The 19,399-nt window shown below is 55.1% G+C and overlaps 2 protein-coding genes across 2 annotated transcripts in view; both read left to right on the forward strand.

Annotated features, from left to right (window-relative positions):
• The first annotated feature begins 1,069 nt into the window (after positions 1-1,069).
• Mmp9 (matrix metallopeptidase 9) lies at positions 1,070-9,551 on the forward strand. Its single transcript, XM_090352726.1, has 13 exons — positions 1,070-1,252; positions 1,603-1,835; positions 2,309-2,457; positions 2,544-2,672; positions 2,929-3,102; positions 3,294-3,467; positions 4,075-4,251; positions 4,372-4,527; positions 6,215-6,488; positions 6,570-6,709; positions 6,788-6,938; positions 7,028-7,131; positions 9,242-9,551. The coding sequence occupies exons 1-13, from the start codon at positions 1,070-1,072 to the stop codon at positions 9,358-9,360; spliced, it is 2,163 nt and encodes a 720-aa protein (XP_090208852.1). The 3' UTR covers positions 9,361-9,551.
• A 6,240-nt stretch (positions 9,552-15,791) lies between these two features.
• The window catches only part of Slc12a5 (solute carrier family 12 member 5), a 40,823-nt gene continuing 37,215 nt past the window's right edge, over positions 15,792-19,399 (forward strand). The window contains exon 1 of the mRNA XM_090352447.1: positions 15,792-15,944. Coding sequence (XP_090208573.1) covers positions 15,824-15,944 — 121 coding nt within the window. The 5' untranslated portion in view covers positions 15,792-15,823. The remainder of the gene's footprint in view (positions 15,945-19,399) is intronic.

Genomic DNA, 19,399 nt, shown 5'->3' on the forward strand with positions numbered 1-19,399 from the left:
GGGTTAGTAAAGAATCTAAAGTCTAGCAGGGCACAGTGCTAACGCCTGTAATCCTAGCTACTCTGGAGGCTGAGATTGACGATCAAAGTTCAAAGCCAGTCCAGGCAGGAAAGCCAGTGAGACTCTCAACTTCAATCATCTACCAAAACCCAGAACTGGAGCTGTGACTCAACTGGTAGTGTATTAGCCTAGAGTGAAAAAACTCAGGGACAGCACTCAGGCCCTGAATTCAAACCCCAGGTCTGGCACACACATCATACAGTCTCCTGGTCCCAGGCTGTCATCCTCATCCCTGTCTTCAACTACATGGCTGGCAGCAGTGACCCCCATCAATTGGGGATTTACATACGCTGTGGTAAACATTTTGCGTCTTTGATCTTATTTTAGGGACAAAGCTTTTTCTTGGTACATCTGAGGAACCAAATCTAGGATGGCAAGGACATTTGCCTGAGGCCTGAACAAGCTCATCTGCTAATTTACAGATCCCAACTCTTCCCTTTACCACTCTCTCAAAGAGTCACCCTGCCCAAGACCAGGGCTTGCCCGGTGGAATTCCCCAATCCCTGCCTGGCAGAGCCCATCCCCCTCCCTCTTGGATCTGAGAGAGGAAGCTGAGTCAGGAAGGCTTTCCAGGAGAGGAGAGAGAATGGCAGAGCCTGCAGTGTGGGGAGGGGCTTGAGGTAGAGCTCTGGCTAGATTGGGTGCTGCAGAATTACAAGGGTGAGTCTTTCCCTGAGCTGGCAGGGGACCTTTCCTTCCCTTACTGACAAGCTCTGCAATTTGCAAAAACCAGCCTCTTCCCAAAGTGCTGTGGTTTCCTGCAGGCCTGGGGTCTTTCTTGACTTTGGCAGTGAGGACTGACTGTGGGCAGGGGAGAGCAGAGGAGGTGATGTAAGCCTTCTCTTTGCCTTCTCATGCTGGAGGTACCCAATACCCATCACACACACACACACTCTACACTGAGTCAGCAGCCACCCACTGGGGAGGGGCGGGGTCTCTGATTCAGTCCCAGTGCCTCTTTAAAGCCCCTGGGCCAGAGGAGTTGCCACCAGATACTTCCACCTTCACTATGGGCCCCTCGCAGCCCCTGGTCCTGCTGCTACTGGTCCTAGGCTGCTGCTCAGCTGCTCACGCTGCCCCACGCCAGCGCCAGCCAACGGTTGTGGTCTTCCCCAGAGATCTGCGGACTACCAATCTCACTGACACCCAGCTGGCACAGGTAGACAAACATCCCCCCACCGTGGGGAGTCAGGTAGGGCTGGCCATGCAAGCTGGCCAGTCTCCCTTTGAGATGCTTTAGGGACATGTTGGATGGTCTGGGCAGACATGGCCAGGAAGAAACAGTGGGAAAAGGTGGGTTCTGGAAGACGCAGGGTTTGGTAGTGACAGGAATAAATCTAGGAGCTCTTTGGGGTTGGCATGATCCAGATCTTTCAGGAGGGAAGGAAATGAGGGTGCATGCAGAAGGCAACACTCTTGGATGCACATTGGTGTCTTAGGTTAGCCCTTTTTGGCAGTCCCTAAGCACCTGGACGGGGAGAGTTGGCCTCAGGTAGAGGAAGGGATGCGTGGTCTAGGATGGCTCTGCCTCTCCATATCCAGGAATACCTGTACCGCTATGGCTACACTCGGGTGGCTGAGATGCAAGGGGAGAAGCAGTCCCTGCGACCCGCGCTGCTGATGCTCCAGAAGCAGCTGTCCTTGCCCCAGACGGGAGAGTTGGACAGCAAAACCCTGGAGGCCATTCGGGCCCCGCGCTGTGGAGTCCCAGACGTGGGCAAATTCCAGACCTTCGAGGGCGACCTCAAGTGGCACCACCGCAACATCACATACTGGTGAGCGGTGGTGGGGCTGGGAGGGGGGCTGGGGAGGTGTGGAGGGTAAGTGAAGGGCGGCACCTCGGAGCCTCAGTTTCCCCTTTAGGGGAAATGGCAACACAAGTCATCCTGTCTCACTGTTGTGAGAGGCCAAGCAGGGAGATAAAAATCACCCGACAGCAAGTTACAGTGACACTGGGTAGAAGGCAAACACATGGCTGTGCAGTCCCAGTCCCTCCCTTCCGCCCTCCTTCCCCCCTGCCCCTTCCTTTCTCCCCTCCCTTCTTTCCCTTCCTCCCCTCCCCTCCCTCCCTCCCCTCCAATAATGCCTCGAGCTTTCTGCTAAAGGCCAGTGCTCTGCCCGCTGGGCCACAGCCCCGCACTGCCTTTGCGGCGCTGGCGTGGCGGGTGTGGGGCCGGGCCGGCTTCACCGCCGCCCCGGGCCCCAGCCTCGTGAGCAGCCGGCTGCGGCTTCTCCTTCCCCGGCTCAGGATCCAGAGCTACTCGGAAGACCTGCCGCGGGAGGTGATCGACGACGCCTTCGCGCGGGCCTTCGCCGTGTGGAGCGCGGTGACCCCGCTCCGCTTCACCCGCGTGTACGGCCGCGAAGCCGACATCGTCATCCAGTTCGGCGTGGCGGGTGAGGACCGGGCGGGGCCGCCGTCGAGGGTGGGGGTGGGACCAGCCAAGCCGGCGGCCCGCGGCTGACCCCACCCGCCTCTTCAGAGCACGGGGACGGGTACCCCTTCGACGGGAAGGACGGGCTCCTGGCGCACGCCTTCCCTCCCGGCCCGGGCATCCAGGGAGACGCCCACTTCGATGACGAGGAGCTGTGGACCCTGGGCAAGGGCGTCGGTGAGATGTAGAGCCGCCCCGCGCCCCCGGCCCCGGCCCCGACGCCCCCGGCCCTGCGCCCCGCGCCCCCCGCCCCAGCACCCCGCGCCCCCGGCCCCGGCCCCGACGCCCCCGGCCCTGCCCCCCCCGCCCCAGCACCCCGCGCCCCCGGCCCTGCGCCCCCCGCCCCGGCGCCCCGCGCCCCCGGCCCCACGCCCCCGGCCCCGCGCCTCCGACCCCGCGCCAGTCCCTTCCCCGCCCTCCCTTCCTCCCGCAGTGGTTCCCACCTATTTTGGAAACGCGAATGGCGCCCCCTGTCACTTCCCCTTCACCTTCGAGGGCCGCTCCTACCAGGCCTGCACCACCGACGGCCGCACGGACGGCGCCCCGTGGTGCAGCACCACGGCCGACTACGACGCCGACCGCAAGTTCGGCTTCTGCCCCAGCGAGCGTGAGTGCGGGTGCGGGGTGGAGGGAGCCGGCGCCGGACCCCAGCGCTGACCCGCGGGCACCCTCATCTCAGGGGCCCTCGAGGGCCGGAGCCCAGCCTCCCCCTCTCCCTCTGGGCCCAGTCCGCTCGCCCGTGAAGGGGGCGGGAGGGATGGCACGGCGGGCCTGGGGTCAGTGCTGGGGTCTCCTCAGGGCTCTACACCCAGCACGGCAACGGGGATGGCAAGCCCTGCGTGTTCCCCTTCACCTTCGAGGGCCGCTCCTACTCCGCCTGCACCACCGAGGGCCGCTCCGACGGCTACCGCTGGTGCGCCACCACGGCCAACTACGACCAGGACCAGCTGTATGGCTTCTGCCCCACCCGAGGTACCCCGGCCCTCCTACCACGCTCCACGGGGCTCCCCAAAGCGACCCTTCCCTTCCTCCTTTCGTGTCTGACCACATTCCCACACCAACACCCGACTCCCGGCCCCGTGGCCAGTTTTGCTTAGCCTGTGGCCTCTTCCTTGCTGTCCACTTCCAGGCCCTGCTCTCGAGTAGTTCCTGGTCTCAGCCATGCTCCGCAGTGTCCCCTGGGGCTTTAAAAATAAACCACTCCATGTTTTCAGAAATTAATATATAAACAAAAACAGACCACAGAGCCAGACGCGGCTCTTGTAATCCTCGCTACTCAGGAGGCGGAAAGCTGAGGTTCATGGTTTGAAGCCAGCCTGGACAGAAAAGTCTGTGAGACTCTTATCTTCAGTTAAACTACCAAAAAACAAAAAAAAAGCCAGGCGCTGTGGCTCCACGTGGTTAAACTCCAGCCTGGAGCAAAAGAGCCAAGTGAGGCCAAGAGGCTTTGTGTACTCCGTGCAGGCGTGTGCACACGCACCCACACAGGTGTCGCCAGAATTCTCTAGCTCTTAGTTTGCCTTGCCTGACACTGTTGGATCAACCCACCTGGCTTACCCAAGCCCCTGCTTCTCTCTAGCTGACTCCACCGTTATCGGAGGCAACTCGGCAGGGGAGCTGTGTGTCTTTCCCTTCACCTTCCTGGGCAAGGAATATTCTACCTGTACCAGCGAGGGGCGCAGCGATGGGCGCCTCTGGTGTGCCACCACCTCAAACTTTGACAGCCACAAGAAGTGGGGCTTCTGCCCTGATCAAGGTGGGTGAGGTTCTGAGGCTTGGTGGTTGGAGACTGCAGCCCCTCTTCCCACCGTGGTGGTGGTGGTGGTGATGGATCTGCCCTGCACAGCTCAAGCCTCGGGCTCCCTCTTCCTTCCAGGGTACAGCTTGTTCCTAGTGGCAGCGCATGAGTTTGGACACGCGCTGGGCTTAGATCACTCGTCTGTGCCAGAGGCGCTCATGTACCCCATGTACCGTTTCCTCGAGGGCTCCCCGCTGCACGAGGATGATGTAAAGGGCATCCAGCATCTCTATGGTGAGGCTGTGGGATCTTGATGGAAGGAGCTGAGAAAAAGGTGCAGAACTGGAGGGTGAGAGTGGGGAAGAGAAGGGAGGGGTGCGTTGGATCATGTTTGTGGGTTAAGGCCTAGGTGCAGTCTCTGAGTGGTGAGTACTTGGAGATTGCACTGGCTAAAGAACTCAGGCCTAGCCAGGTATTGGTAGCTCATGCTTATAATTCTAGCTACTCAGAAGGCTAAAGACAGGAGGATCAAGATTAGAAGCCAGCCCAGGCAGAAGAGTTTTCCAGACTCCCTTTTCCAAGTAACAGCAAAAATCTTAAGTTGGAGCTGGGTGTGGTGGCTCATGCCTGTAATCCTAGCTTCTCAGGAGGCTGAGATCTGAGGATCTCGGTTCAAAGCCAGCCTGGGTACCAAAGACTATGAGACTCCAATTGACCACTACAACACAAGAAGTGGCACTGTGGCTCAAGGAATAGGGTGATAGCCTTGAGATGAAGAGCTCAGGGACAATGCCCAGAACCAGAGTTCAAGCCCCACCACCGGGGGGGGGGGGGGGAGAATAAATTTAAGTTGGAAGGCGGGCATTGGTGGCTCACACCTATAATCCTGGCTACTCAGGAGACTGAGATCTGAGGATCACAGTTCAAAGCCAGCCAAGCAGGAAAGTCTGTGAGACTCTTATCTCTAATTAACCTCAGAAAATGAGCATTAGAGAGCTGTGGCTCAAAGTGGTAGATCCTTGAGCAAACAGCTCAGAGAAAACATCCAAGCCCTGAGTTCTAGGCCATGACTGACACTCTTCCCTCCCCCCCCAAAGAAAAACTGAGTTGTAGATGTAGCTCAAGTGGTAGAATGCCAGCAGTAAGGAAACAGTTCCAGCAAGCTTGAGGCTCTGAGTTCAAGTCCCAGTATCTGTAACCAAACAAACCTCTAGATTCTAGGAAAAGTTAGACCTAGGTTTGAGGGGTTAGTTCAGCACTTGTCTAGCATGCAGGAGGCCCTGAGTTCTACCCCCACCACCAAAACTAACCACCCTGCCCCAATCCCAAAGAGTTCAGCTACTCCAACATAGGAGATCTTGGGTATTTCAGTTTGCCCCTTGATTTGCTAACTTACAGAGTGTAGTTAAGAATGGATAATAAATAGTCTGGTCTCACAGGGTCTTGATTAGAGATCACTCTGCCTGGCATACAGGAGGCATCCCATTGGCTCACACCTGTGATCGTAGCTGCTCAGCAGGCATCACATGCTTGGTACTTTTGCTGTTAGCACTGTCGTGACCTGGTATTAGCCTCATTTTTTACAAAGTGGGGCGATGGAAGCATCTCATTCAGACTTTCTTTGAAGATGAAAGGAACGAGTCTGTGAGTTTATAAAGCTGTCAGCACTGTATGACATGATGTGCATTCAAAAGACACACATTCTCTGTCCTGGCCTGCAAGGGGTTCTGCCTGTCTTGTGTCCACAAGGCCTAAGTCTGACACAGCCCAGAAACGGATCAAGACTTAGGGTATGGGAAACAGTGTGTGTGTGTGTGTGTGTGTGTGTGTGTGTGTGTGTGTGTGTGTGTGTGTGGAGGGGGAGAGCAGGGCAGGCTCCAGCCTGTGAGTGAAGAGAGTCCACCAGCACCAGCTCCTTCCAGGCAGGGGCAGGGGCAGAGACACACAGAGCAGAGGTGTCTGAGCCACCGTCTCTCTTTAGGTCCTGGCCCTGCTCCGGGCCCAAGGCCTCCAACCACCGCGGCACCCCAGCCACAGCCCACGGCGCCCTCAACAGTCTGCCCGACGGTCCCCCCCACTGCCCACCCCACCTCCGGCCCCACAGGGCCCCCCTCGGCCGGCCCCACAGGGCGCCCCACGGCCGGCCCTTCCCAGGCTCCGACAGCGTCTTGGGACCCTGCGGACGACCCCTGCCAGGTGCAGGTGTTTGATGCCATCGCGGAGATCGGCGCCTCCCTGCACGTCTTCAAGGAGGGGTGAGGAGGGGAGGGGTCGCGCCTCGAGCTCGCGGGCTCTGGGGCCTGGGCTCAGCGCCCCTCTCCGCTCCGTGTCCCCAGGCGGTACTGGCGGCTGTCGGGGGCCGGTGGGCGCCGGCTGCAGGGTCCCTTCCAGGTCGCCGACACCTGGCCGGCGCTGCCCGCCAGGCTGGACGCGGCGTTCGAGGATCCGCTGACCAAGAGGGTCTTCTTCTTCTCGGGTCAGTGTCCCTCCCCGGCGGGGTGGGGGCGCCGCCGCCTCCCCCGCGCCCCCGACCCATGCCGCCTTCCCCCCGCAGGCCGCCACGTGTGGGTGTACGCGGGCGCGTCGGCGCTGGGCCCGCGGCGCCTGGACAAGCTGGGCCTGGGCCCCGAGGTGCCGCGCGTGGCCGGGGTCCTCCCGCGCGGAGCCGGCAAGGCGCTGCTCTTCTCGGGCCAGCGCTTCTGGAGGTGAGGCCGGCAGGGGGAGCCCGAGCCCGCCGCCCGCCCGCCCGCCCGCCGGGCCGGCCCGCCGCCACCCCTGCGCTCCCTCCCCGCAGGCTGGACCTGAAGAGGCAGAAGGTGGACCCCCAGAGCGCTACGGACGTGGACACACTGTTCCCCGGGGTGCCCCGGAACGCGCACGGCGTCTTCCAGCTCCGAGGTGAGGCTGCCCGCTGGGGAGCCCCGGCCCGAGGGAGGGTGTTCAGCCAGGGGCGCAGGGCCAGGGGCGCAGGGCCAGGGGCGCAGGGCCAGGACCCCACTTCCTGCTCCCCCTGATCCCAGCAGCTGACAGCTTGAACTCAGAGCCTGGGCGCCGTCCTTCAGCTTTGAAAGGCAAAGCTAGTGCTCTGCGACTTGAGCCACATACAGCTTCACGTGCAGCTTGTGGGTGGCTGCTTGGAGATAAAGAGTCCCGGGGCTTTTTCTGACCTGGCTGGGTTTGAACTGTGAACCTCAGATCTCAGTCTCCTGAGTAGCTAGGATGACCGGTGTGCGCGGGACGGTGAGCAGTGCTCGGTTCCTGTACTAGACCATAGTGACCAAATGCACATCGTGTGCCAGGTGCTGGGCCGCCTCTAGGAATACGGTGAGAGGTGGGGAAATTCATAGCTGTGCGTCTCTAGGCAAGTCACCCGCTATTCTGTCTCCCTATTTACACATTGGAGATGACAGCCACAGTTATGTAATTTTCCTTTTCGCACTGGCCAAACCCATCACTTGAGAAGGTCTATTGATTCTAGTCCATCTTTCTTTCTTTTTTTTTCCCTTTCTTTCTTTCTTTTTTCTTTTCTTTCTTTTTTTTTTTTTTTTGGTCAGTTGTGGGGCTTGAACTCTGGGTCTGGGCTCTGTCCCTGAGCTCTTCAGCTCAAGGCTACCATCCTACTCCTTGAGCCACAGGGCCACTTTCAGTTTTCTAGAGGTTATTTGGAGTTGACAGTCTCATGGACTTTAGTGCCCGGGCTGGCTTTGAACTGAGATCCTCAGCCTCCTGAGTAGCTAGGATGACAGGCGTGAGCCACAGCACCCAGCTTCTAGTCTTTTCTTAATCCATCATTTTCCATTATTGCCTTCGTAAACATCCCAGCCCATATTGGTTGTCCATACCCTTTAGTAGATTCTCTGAACCCAGGGAGGTGTTTGGAGTGGAGGGTTTTAGTACTCAGGTGTACCCAAGCCCATTCTGTGATCAAAGAGACAACCAGGATCTAAGCTGGGTGTTGGTGGCTCATGCCTGTATCCTAGCTACTTAGGAGGCTGAAATCTGCGGACGGTGGCTCAAAGTCAGCCTGGACCGAAAAGCCCAATTAATCAGCAAAAAGCCAGAAGTATAACTATGTATGGCTTAAGCAAAAATGCCAAGTGAGAGCACAAGGCTGAGTTCAAGCCTCAGTGTGCGAGGGAGGGGAAATCTGACATCCCCTTCCACTGCGAACCTTGGTTTTGTTGTTCTCTTCATACTCCTGCCTTCACTCTGCTATACCTACGCTGGCTGCCCTTTGAATAGATCAAGGTCATTTGTAGATTAGTGCCTCTGCCAGTTCTCTCTGGAAAGCTTTCTCCATAATTCTCACAGGTCTCTCTCTCCTCCTCTCCCTTTCCCTCTTTCTCTCTTTCTCCCCTCCCTCTATCTCTTTCTTCTCCTTTGTCTCTCTCTTTCTCTCCCTTTCTCTCTCTCTCCCTTATCTTTCAGGTCACAATGCTACCATCTCATAGGTTGTCTCTGATACTCATTATCTATTTATTTGTTTCTGTTGCCTCCATAACTTTCTGTGTTGTCATACCAATCTCATTTTTTTCACATATGTGTGTTAATTTCTTTCTTGTCCCATTCAACGGTGAGCATCCAAGGAATTGAGTTTGAGTTGAAACTGTGTTTTTCTTTGCTGTATCCCTAGCCAGCAGTGCTGGACACATAGTAGGTACTCAGTAAATATTGGTTGAAAGTGAATGGGTTTATTCAGTGAATGAATGCTGAATGAATGGTCCTGAGCTCTAAAATAGGCCATCCATTCATTCATCTGCTAGTTCATTCACAAAATGGGTATTGAGCACCTACTTGGTGCCAGGCTCAGCCTGGCTTCTGAGCAACAAAGTCTGTGCCCTCCACACTGCCCAGGTAGGTGGTGGAGATAGGAATGTGAGGTAAAAACCTTGGAAAGATCTAGAAAGTGCAAGAGGGGGTGGTGGTAGAGTTCTTGCTCCTGTCTCTAGTGGGTGTCCTCGGGCGGGCTGGAGTGGCCTCTGTAATGATGTCTGCCCGTTCCCTGTAGAGAAAGCCTACTTCTGTCAGGACCGCTTCTTCTGGCGTGTGAGTTCCCGGAACGAGGTGAACCAGGTGGATCAAGTGGGCTACGTGACCTTTGACATCCTGCAGTGCCCTGAGGACTAGCCTTCCTCCTGCTTCAGCTTCACTGGGCCTCCACTGGGCCAGTTCTCGTGGGGAGGGATGAGCCAGTTTGCTGGATACAAACTGGTGGTGTGTTCTGGGGGCCAGGAGGAGTAGAGGTGGGCTGGACCCTCTCTTCACCCCTCCCTTTTTCATTGGTCTGTTTCTAATAAACTTAGATGGTGTAACCTTTAGGGGTAGTTTGTGTTTATGTGTGTACACATGTTCATAGGTGTATATATATTTCATTGATACTACAGCCCAGGCACTGCTCTAGGCTCTTTTTTTTTTTTGGTGGGTCACGGGGCTTGAACTAGGCCTGGGAGCTGTCCCTGAGCTCTTCAGCTCAAGGCTACTACCCTTGAGCCACTTCCCATTTTTTCTAGAGGTTAATTGGAGATAAGAGCCTCAGGTCCTTTTGTGTTGGGGTTGGCAGATCTCTGCCTCCTGTTTAGCTAGGATTACAGGCCTGAGCCACCTGGCCGGCTAGGCTTTTCTTCAATATTGGCATACACAGTCCTTCCTGCTGATGTCCTGTAATTATTTCCTATTGGGAAGGTATCGTGTGCTTCTTGCTCTTGCACAGCTGAGGAAATGGCTAAGCTATTCCTTCATCAGCCCTTCACTGAGCCCATGTAGAACAGACTCTGGAGTACACACTGGAGGAGTTCTGATGTGCCTTCACCAACCTCTTAGTGGTCCTCAGATGCTAGAGCTTGTCACAGGGTAACCAACACAGACCCCTGCTCCAGTCCTGAGAATACAGCTTAAATAGAGGGTGTGATTCTATGGCTGGAGGCAATGGCTTTGTGCTTGGAGAGTCCTTGGTGTGTGTGTGTGTGTGTGTGTGTGTGTGTGTGTGTGTCTGTGTCTGTGTCTGTGTCTGTGTCTACACTGGTCCTGGTGCTTGAACTCAGGCTTTGGGTACTAACCCTGACCTTTTATGCTCAAGGTTAGCACTTTACCACTTGAGCGACAGCTCCACTTCTGGCTTTTTGCTGGTTAATTGGAAAATTAAGAGTCTCATGGACTTTCAACCTGCAATCCTCAGATCTCAGCCTCTTAAGTAGCTAGGATTAGACATGAGCCACTGTGCCCAGCTGAGAGTCATTGATTCTTCAAAAGTGGGATATATATATATATATATATATATATATATAATGTGTGTGTGTGTGTGTGTGTGTGTGTGTGTGTGTGTGTGTATGTATAAGAGAGAGGAAAAAAAGGGACAGAGAGAGACACAGAGGGAGGCAGAGAAATTAAGCAGTGTTTGAGGTTGGAGCATGCTCCTAAGCTCCTGTACAGCCAGGCCTGCTCCATGTGCTTTGTTCAAACAACCCAGTGAGAAATGACACTACAACTCCCTCAGAAGTGCATTTTTGTGATTAGGTTTTCTAAAACAGATTCTCCCTATGGAGCTGAGGCTGGTCTCAAATTTTCAGTCCTCCTGCCGCAGCCTCTCTTGTTCTGGGATTATAATTGTACATTGTCATGCTTGGCTCACAGGTACTATTGTTAATTTTTTTTCTTTTTTTTAATGGAAGTATTGGGGTTTGAATGAAGGGCCTTGAGTTTGCTAGATAAGTGTTGAGGTACAGGAGCCATACACTTAGTTCTAGCTTCTAGGCCACTTTGGGTTTTAGATAGTACCTCTTGTTTTTGCTTGGGCCAGCTTGAACTGTGATTCATCTGCCTATGTCTTCCAGTGGTTGGAGCTATAGGCACAACATACTTAGCTTATTTAAAAAATATTTTTTTTTCTTAGTTGGGTACTGGTGGCTCACGCCTATAATCCTAGCTATTCAGGAGGCTCAGACATGAGGATCAGGGTTCAAAGTCAGCCCAGAAATGAAACTCTGTGAGACGCTCACCTCCAATAAACTATGCAAAAAAGTCACAAGTGGAGCTGTGGCTCAAGTGTTGGAGTACACTACGCTCCTCGAGCAAAAGAAGCAGCCCTGCCGGGTGCAGTGGCTCAGGCCTGCAATCCTAGCTACTCAGGAGGCTGAGATCTGAGGATGAAGGTTCAAAAGCCAGCCCCAGGCACAAAAGGACCTGAGCTCTTATCTCTAATTACCTTCTAGAAAATGGGAATAGGAGCTGGCTCAAGGTTAGGGTGGTAGCCTTGAGCTGAAGAGCTCAGGGAGAGCACCCAGGTCAAGTTCAAGCCCTGACCCCCCCCCCCACAAAAAGGCCCAAAGTTCAAGCCCCAGGATTGGCTAAACAAATGAGTACATTTTTCCCCTTTGGGCCAGTGCTAGGGCTTGAACCAGGGACCTCACACTCACTCAAGGCAGGCATTCTATCATTTGAGCTTCACTTCCTCTTCTAGCATTTTGCTGTCCATGTGAGTCTCAGGGATTTGTCTGCTTGGGCTGGCTTCCAATTATGATCCTCAGATCTCAGCCTCCTGAGTAGCAAAGATTAGAGGCATGAGCTACTGATGCCTGGCTCCTAGCTCATTTGTTGAGTGGGGATCTTACTAGCTTTTTGTGCCCCAGCTTCTTGGCCCCTGTGATCCTCTTGATTTCTGCTTCTGGAGTAGTTGGGATTACAGGTATGAGTCACCATGTCTGCTGCACTATTATTATAAGCATGCCAATTTGTCAGATAGCATCTCACAGTGGGTGAGTGGTGATGGTGGGGCCTGACGTGGGAGAATTAAAAAATCAAGAGTGTTTGGGGAGCTGTGGCTGGCTCACAACTTGCGCATGTGTCTGAAGGGAGCAGGTGGGTAAGAGGGGAGCAGAGGGAATTCTTGGGGTGGTCAAGACAGGAGGCCAGGGCAAGACGAGAGAGGGTGACAAAGCTAGGCTGAGGAGGACAGACTTGCCTCCATTGGGCTGGGAATGTGGCTTAGTGGTAGAATGCTTGCCCAGTATGCATGAAGCCCTGGGTTCCATTCCTCAGTGCCACATAAACAGAAAAAGCTCAAATGGTAGAGTACTAGCCTTGAGCAAAAGAAGCTCAGGGGCAGTGCCCAAGCCCCAGGACTAGCAAAAAAAAAAATCCTTCTCAACAACTTCCCCCTAGATTCTATTCTACTCCCCACCCTCGCCCCACCCCCATTCACCAACTTTGTGATCTTTCCTCACAGCCTCCACTTCCTCAGTTCCTGTTCTCTCCATGACCACCCACTCTGTCTCCCCAACCATGCCTGAATCAGTGTCTTCCAAGCCACTATGACCTCTGTACATCCCCCATGAGCACGTGGGACACAGTCCACCCTGCTCTTTGGAAATTCTTTCCTCACTTAGCCTCTGCAACATTACCACCTCCTGGTTCTCTTCACTGGTTCCCCTTTCCTACCTCTGAATGGCAGCACACTCTTTTCCTTTTTTTTTTTTTCTTGCCAGTCCTGGACCTTTAACTCAGGGCCTGAGCACTGTCCTTGGGCTTTCTCAAGGCTAGAGCTCTACCACTTGAGTCTCAGCATCACTTCCAGCTTCTTTTTCTATGTCTGTGGTATCCAGGAATTGAACCTGGGTCTTTGTGCATGCTAGGCAAGCACTCTACCACTAGGCCAAACTCCTGTCCCGGCAGCACATTCTTATGCACTATCCTTGCATCCTTCTGTGCTCTGTGTTCACTGGTCTTTGTGATCTCACCTACATCCTCTTCCCCTCACCCCTCCCAGCTATGAGAAGCATCTCTCCTAGAGACTCCAAAGTCAACACCTTAGCCATAGCCACTCCCCTAAGCTCCAGACTCTGCTCAGCTGCTTCTTCACTCACTACTTTGATGCCTGCTAAATATTTCTACCTAACAGGTCCAAAACCAACTCTTAGGCTCCACTTTTTTATTTTTATTTTTCCACATGGGGCTTGAATTCAGGGCCTGGGCACTGTTTCTGAGCTCTTTTGCTGAAGGCTAGTACTCTACCACTTTGAGCCATAGCTCCACTTTCAGGTTTTGAGTGGTTAATTGGAGATATGAGTCTCATGGGGACTATTCTGCCCAGGCTGACTTCGAACTGTTATCCTCAGATCTCAACCCCCAAAGTAGCTAGGATTGCAGGCATAAGCCACTGGTGCTCAGCCTCTGGCTCTACTTTTCAAGCCTGCTTGCCACCATCATGTGTATGTGGTGTGGTGTGTGTTGGTACTGGTTTGAACTCAAGGCCTCCTGCTCTCATTAGACTGGTATTCTACCACTTGATCCACACCTCTATTTCCAGCTTTTTGCTGGTTAACTAAAAAGTGAGTCTATTGGATTTGTCTGCCCAGGCTGGTGTCAAACCAAACTTCTTAGATCTCAGCCTCCCCAGTAGTTAGGATTATAGGTGTGAGAAACTGGCCCCTAACTCATTATCACTAGCCATCTTTGTGTGTGTGTTTGTGCTTGAACTCAGGGCCTAGGTGCTGTCTCTGAGCTCTTTTGCTCCAGACTAGTGCTCTATCATGTGAGCCACAACTCTTCTCCCAGCTTTTGTGGTAGTTAATTGGGATATGAGTCTCATAGGCTTTCTCGTCTGGGCTGGCTTCAAATCAGGATTCTCAGATCTCAATCTCTTGAGTAGCTAGGATTATAGGCATGAGCCACCAGGGCCTAGCTTTGGATTCTTTTGTTCAATGTTATATTTGAGCCATTCATCCATATTTTTCTATAAATGATGATTGTTTATTCTTAGTGCTAGGAGATATTTTGTGTGAAACATACCAAAAATGATCTAATTTTTATTGGTAGATATTTGGGTAGATTTCAGTTTAAGGTTCATTGTGAATAATGCCACTATGAGGGTTCTCTTAAATACAATACACATATAAACACATGAGTTGGGGCCGGGAGTTTGGCCTAGGGGTAGAATGCTTGCCTAGCAGGCATGAAGACCCAGGTTTGATTACTCGGTACCACATACATAGAAAAAAGCCATAAGTGGTGCTGTGGCTCAAGCGGTAGAGCTCTAGTCTTGAAAAAGTCCAAGGACAGTGCTCAAGCCCTGAGCTCAAGCCCAGGATTGGCAAAAATAAATAAACATGGGCGCTTTCAGAGCACAGGACAGCCACATTCCTAGGTATGCACCAAGGAATGAAATCTCTGGGCTGAGTGTATCCCCACATTCAGCACTACCACGACTGAACTGTTTCCTAACGCGGTTTTGCCTGCCCTACACTCTACCAGTTAGAGCTTCCAGTGGCTCTCTTGGATTCCACTCATATGCCATGCAGGTTCTGCTGTCCCCCCTTCCATAACTTCCCTGGGACCAAGTGGCTGCCATCTCTCTAGTCTGGCCACTGTCTTCTGGGGGCCTGCAGGGGGCTCTTCACTAGACTTCTACTGTCCTCTTTAATCAGATTTCAGTGCCAGAGGGAGCAGTCTTGTTAAAATAGAAATTGCCACACTAGGCACTGGTGGCTCACACCTGCAATCCTAGCTACTCATGAGGCTGAGTTTTGAGGATCCCAGTTCAAAGTCTACACAGGGAAAGAACCCATGATTCTCCTAGCTTCAATTAACTATTCAAAGCTGGAAGTGGACCTGTGGCTCAAGTGGTAGAGTGTTAGCCATGAGAAAAAAGCAGCTCAGGGTCAGTACCCAGGGTCTGAGTTCAAGCCCTAGGATCATCACTTATACACATTCTCCTCCCCTGCTTCTCTCTCTCTTACACACACACACACCACAAAATAAATTTAAATTACTTCATGTCATTACCCAGACTAAAACTTCCAGTAGTATCCCTTTTCCAGGCTCCTCCCCAAAGACTTAAAAAAAAAAACTGATCTGCCTCCCCCACCTCCCTCAGCTACTATCAGTCTCTTCTCCACTCTGTTCCAGACACAATGGCCATCTTGCTGCTGCCTGATCAGTGCAGGCTGGCTCTCACCCCCTAGGCCTCTGCATTTGCTACTTCTCCCTTAGGTGTTTGCAGCTGGCTCCTCTCCTGTGGCCCTTCCCAGGCCACCCATGAAAGCAGCTCTCCGCCCGCCCCCCAGCTCTGCCACCTTCCACGACCCTGTTAATTTCCTTCACAGATGTATGTGATCGTGCGTCTGCTCACTCGCACTCCTCCTCCCCCTCCTCATGAGGCCCCTGGAAGACCAGAAGCCGGTTCATCTCAGGGGCCCAGCCCGGCTTCAGGGCCGTCAGCCTGCGGGATGAATGGGTGAGTCGAGGGACCAGGTGTCTGGAGTTCCCAGCAGAAGTGGGCCCGGGCGGCGGGGGCCGCAGGCTGGGCCTCCCCGAGAGAAATGACCCGCAGGCGGGTGGGCTCCCCAGGTGGGTCCGAGCGCCCAGGGCCTCGGAGACCGGTGGCCAGGATTCTGGGAGGCCCCGCGCAGCGGGCACTAGGACCCGGCGCGGAGCGGGCGCGGGGCGGGCGCGGGGCGGGCGCGGGGCGCGGGGCGGGGGGCGGGGGGCGGCCGGCGGGCGGGCGGGCGGGCGGGAGCCGCTCTGTCTAGCTCCGGGAGCTCGGCTGCGGCCACTTGTGCGATCCAGGCCGCACCGCCGGCCGGCCTCGCTCCGCGCCATGAGCCGCAGGTTCACCGTCACCTCGCTGCCCGCCGCGGCGCCCGCCCGCACCCCTGATCCGGAGTCTCGCAGACATTCAGTCGCGGACCCCCGCCAGCTCCCGGGGGAAGACGTCAAAGGTAGAGGCCGCAGGGGCGGGGCTACCGCAGGGGCGGGGCTACCGCAGGGGCGGGCCCGCGGTGGGCGGGGCCGCGGGGGCGGGGCCGCGGGGGCGGGGCGGGCCTGCTGCCGGGGGCGGAGGGGCTGGACCGGGGTGAGGGTCCCCCGGAGAAGATTGAGCCCCGGGGACCCACCGAAGGACGAGGGGCGCTCGAGCGGGAAGTGTGAGGGGGCGTGGCCGGGCCCGATGTGGGCGGGGCTCCACTGCGGAGCGGGGCTCCGGAGCGTTGGGGCGCAGGGGGAGGGAGGGACGATTCTGACATGGAGGGGCTGGGGTCTCGGAGGGGAATAGGCCCAGAGGACCGAAAAGTGGCGGGTTGGAGACATTAGAGGGAGGAGGGCGGGATCGGGGGAAAGGGGGACTATGAGACTTAGGGGTGGGTCCAGATCCGAGGGGCGGAGGCGGGGCTGAGCGCGTCGGGGACCCCGAGCGGCGACCCGCGGGAAGGGGTTGGGCCAGGAGGCTGGGGGCGGGCCAGGGTGGCGCTGGGGACCGGGGCGAGGGGTGGGCCGGGTGGGCGCGCCCTGGACGTCCGGTGGATCCTCGCTCTCTGCCTTTCTCGAGGTGTCTCCGACGCCTGGGGGAAGGGTGGACGGGGAGTTAGTTGGAATCGTGTGGGGTCACCCCCAAGTCCTGATTTGGGGGGGCTCGCTGTCTCTCGTAGCTCCCGCGAGGGTCGGAAGGGAGAGGCCCGCTCAGGCGGGGTGGGGGCGTCTTCCTCACCAGCCCCAGCAGTGGTCCTGGAAGTTACACGCCGCGGTCGGGGGACGGGGATCCTCCGACCACCTCTGAAGAAGCGTCAGGCCGGCTGCGCGGAGACTCTCCAGCCGAGGACACTTAGGATGGGGCCCTGTCCCTAGCTCTGCGCCGAGACCGGGAGGAACGGGGCGGCGCGGGGAGGGGAAGGCGCCTCCCGGGCCGCCAGGGGCCGCTGCGGAGCCGCCGGCGAGCGGAGCCGGCCGAGCGCCCAGACCCAGGGGGGTCTCCAGGGGTTCGCGGCCCGGGCGTCCGCACGGCCCAGCCCTTGAACTGACCCCTTCCTGGATGCAGACACTGTTGTTTTTAAATGTGTGTATGTGTGGTGCTTTTCCTGCCTATCTGTCCTGGAATTTGTCTTGTTCCTTTTTGCATTTTTCGCAAATGGCCTATCAGCCTTCCAGATTTAAAAGTCAGCGATCTGGAGGCCTCCTCCCCGCCTCTTCTTCTCTCACCAAATATAATTGGTCCTCATGACTTGGCCGCTGACCTCCCAAACTGATCCAGAATCTGTCTGCATTTCTCTCCTGTCACTGTCCTCCTGGCCCAAGACTTCTTCCATTTCTCACAGGGCTATGATTCCAGCCTCCTCACTGCTCTCCCTACCTCCAGGCCTGCTCTAATCATCCCCACCCAAGGTGCCCACACCGTAAAGGCCAACCCTTCAGTCTGTCATTCAAAATCTTTCCTTTTCTGCTCCCCGTAGATCTCTGTCCATTTACCATCTCCACAAGCCAGGAAAACCCCTCCTCCTCTTATGAGTTATAGCTCATTTCACGCCTTCCAAAAGTCCTTCCTACCGTCCCTCCTTCCCAGAGGACCATTCCTTCTCAGCCCATTCATGGGAGCACATATCCCAGTGGATGGCTGTTATTCGCTTGTGTGTCTCTTCATTAGGACATCTCAAGGTCAGGGACCCTAGCCTTTTGTTCTGAGATCCAGGCCCAGAGCCTGGCGTTTAGTAGATATTTAGAGCTCTGTAGGTCAGAAAGTGGTTCTGCTTCTGGGAACAAGAAGGCCATGTGTCACGTCCCAAGGTGATTGTTCATTCTTTCCATTTGTACTGTCAAGTTTCTGCCAGGCTTCAAGTGTGCAAAGGTGTGTGCAAAATGGATATGTATGTGTACACTACCATGTGCTTGTGGCTGTGTATTGTGTGAGCACCTCCGTGGCTCACTGTATTGCTAGTGTGTTGATGGGCATACAGTGGGTATATTGCCAGTGTGTTGATGGGCATGCAGTGGTTATATTTCTGTGTCTATCGGTGGGATGAGCACCTCTGCACGAGCTTGCACTTGAAGTTCCATCTTGGGAATGGTTTGAGTGACTTTTAACCTCTGAAGTCCTCAAGCATCTCTCCCTAAAGGTCACCATGTGGAGAATCAGACAAGGGCCTCCAGGGGATTGCAGCGTCTGGTGGTGCCCTTCCCACAGCTGTTCTGGTGGCAGCCAGAACAGACCAGAGGTCTCTGAGAGATACTCTCTCACCTCTTGTACCAGGCCTCAAGGGAGGAATGGCAGTGCACATTAGACTGACAGGGACTGGGGAAGACTTCGCAGGGCACAGGTGTGTGAGCATTGACTTTTCCTCTGGGGCTGGGGACTGGAACTTGCCTCTTGGGACACTCTCTGCTGCTAAAATAGCAGCTCTCAGGGACAAGGTGACCCACAGAGGATGGAAGAGGCCAATTAGAGGCTGAGCCCTGGTCAGACCCACCATTAATCCCGAGCTGCAGCCCACCCCATGTCTCAGCTGCCTCACCGGTACCATGGGAAGACTGGTGGTGACCTGGGTTGGATACCAGTGGACCTCGGGACCAACTGTTACAATGCTGAAATATTTCCCCATTCATCCCACACTGTGCCTCAGTTTCTCAGAGAGGAGGTAGGAAACTGGAAAGAGCCATAGGACAAACAGGACTAACATCGAGGGAGGGTGATATATTTTAGGCTAGGGGGATGGAACAGGACCTAAGAAAGCCATGGTGCTGTAGCTCAGACCCTATGGTGGTTTCCCCCTCCCCCCTCGGGCACATTGCTTCTCTTCCCAGGCTTCAGTTTAACCACATGTAGTAAAAAGGAAGCGACAGGAATGGTCCTTGTAGCCATAGAAATACCAAGAGTTGCCAGGTGTACATGGCTTACACTTACAATCCTAGCCACTCAGGAAGCTGAGATCTGAGGATCAAGATTCAAGGCCAGCCTAGGCAGGGAAGTCTGTGAGACTCTTGTCTCTAGTTAGCCAAAGGAAAAGTGGGAAGTAGAGCTGTGCCTTAAGTGGTAGAGCACTTGCCTTGAGGAAAAGAGCTCAGGGACAGTGTTCAGGCCCAGAGCACAAGCCCCAGTGCCAGTGCAGGTGTGTATGTGCACATGTGTGCATGCACACAAGAGTACACATGCACACACAGAGTTTCTGATGACCTAGACAGGTGGAGCTGTCTGCATCATATCTCAGTCTCTCAGTCTGTAAATTGGGAAGGAAGGATGCTGTTGTCATTCTCTGTCTCTCTGTCTCTGTCTCTGTCTCTATCTCTCTCTCTCTCATACACACACACACACACACACACACACACACACACACACACTCTAGAGATCTCTGTCCAAGTAGTTTTCTAGTTGCTGTAGCCTCAGTTTCACAGGACTCAGCACCTTGCTGCC

The sequence above is a fragment of the Megascapheus bottae genome, chromosome 18, assembly GCF_031878675.1.
Source record: "Megascapheus bottae isolate mThoBot1 chromosome 18, mThoBot2.hap1, whole genome shotgun sequence".
Taxonomy (NCBI): domain Eukaryota; kingdom Metazoa; phylum Chordata; class Mammalia; order Rodentia; family Geomyidae; genus Megascapheus; species Megascapheus bottae.

What these genes read in the sequence shown, in the direction of transcription:
- Mmp9 (XM_090352726.1), top strand. Translation starts at nt 1,070, where the DNA reads ATGGGCCCCTCGCAGCCCCTGGTCCTGCTGCTACTGGTCCTAGGCTGC. An exon ending in CTGCACGTCTTCAAGGAGGG is followed by an intron (nt 6,489 to 6,569) that starts GTGAGGAGGGGA and finishes CCGTGTCCCCAG; the next exon opens with GCGGTACTGGCGGCTGTCGG. An exon ending in GAGGGTCTTCTTCTTCTCGG is followed by an intron (nt 6,710 to 6,787) that starts GTCAGTGTCCCT and finishes TTCCCCCCGCAG; the next exon opens with GCCGCCACGTGTGGGTGTAC.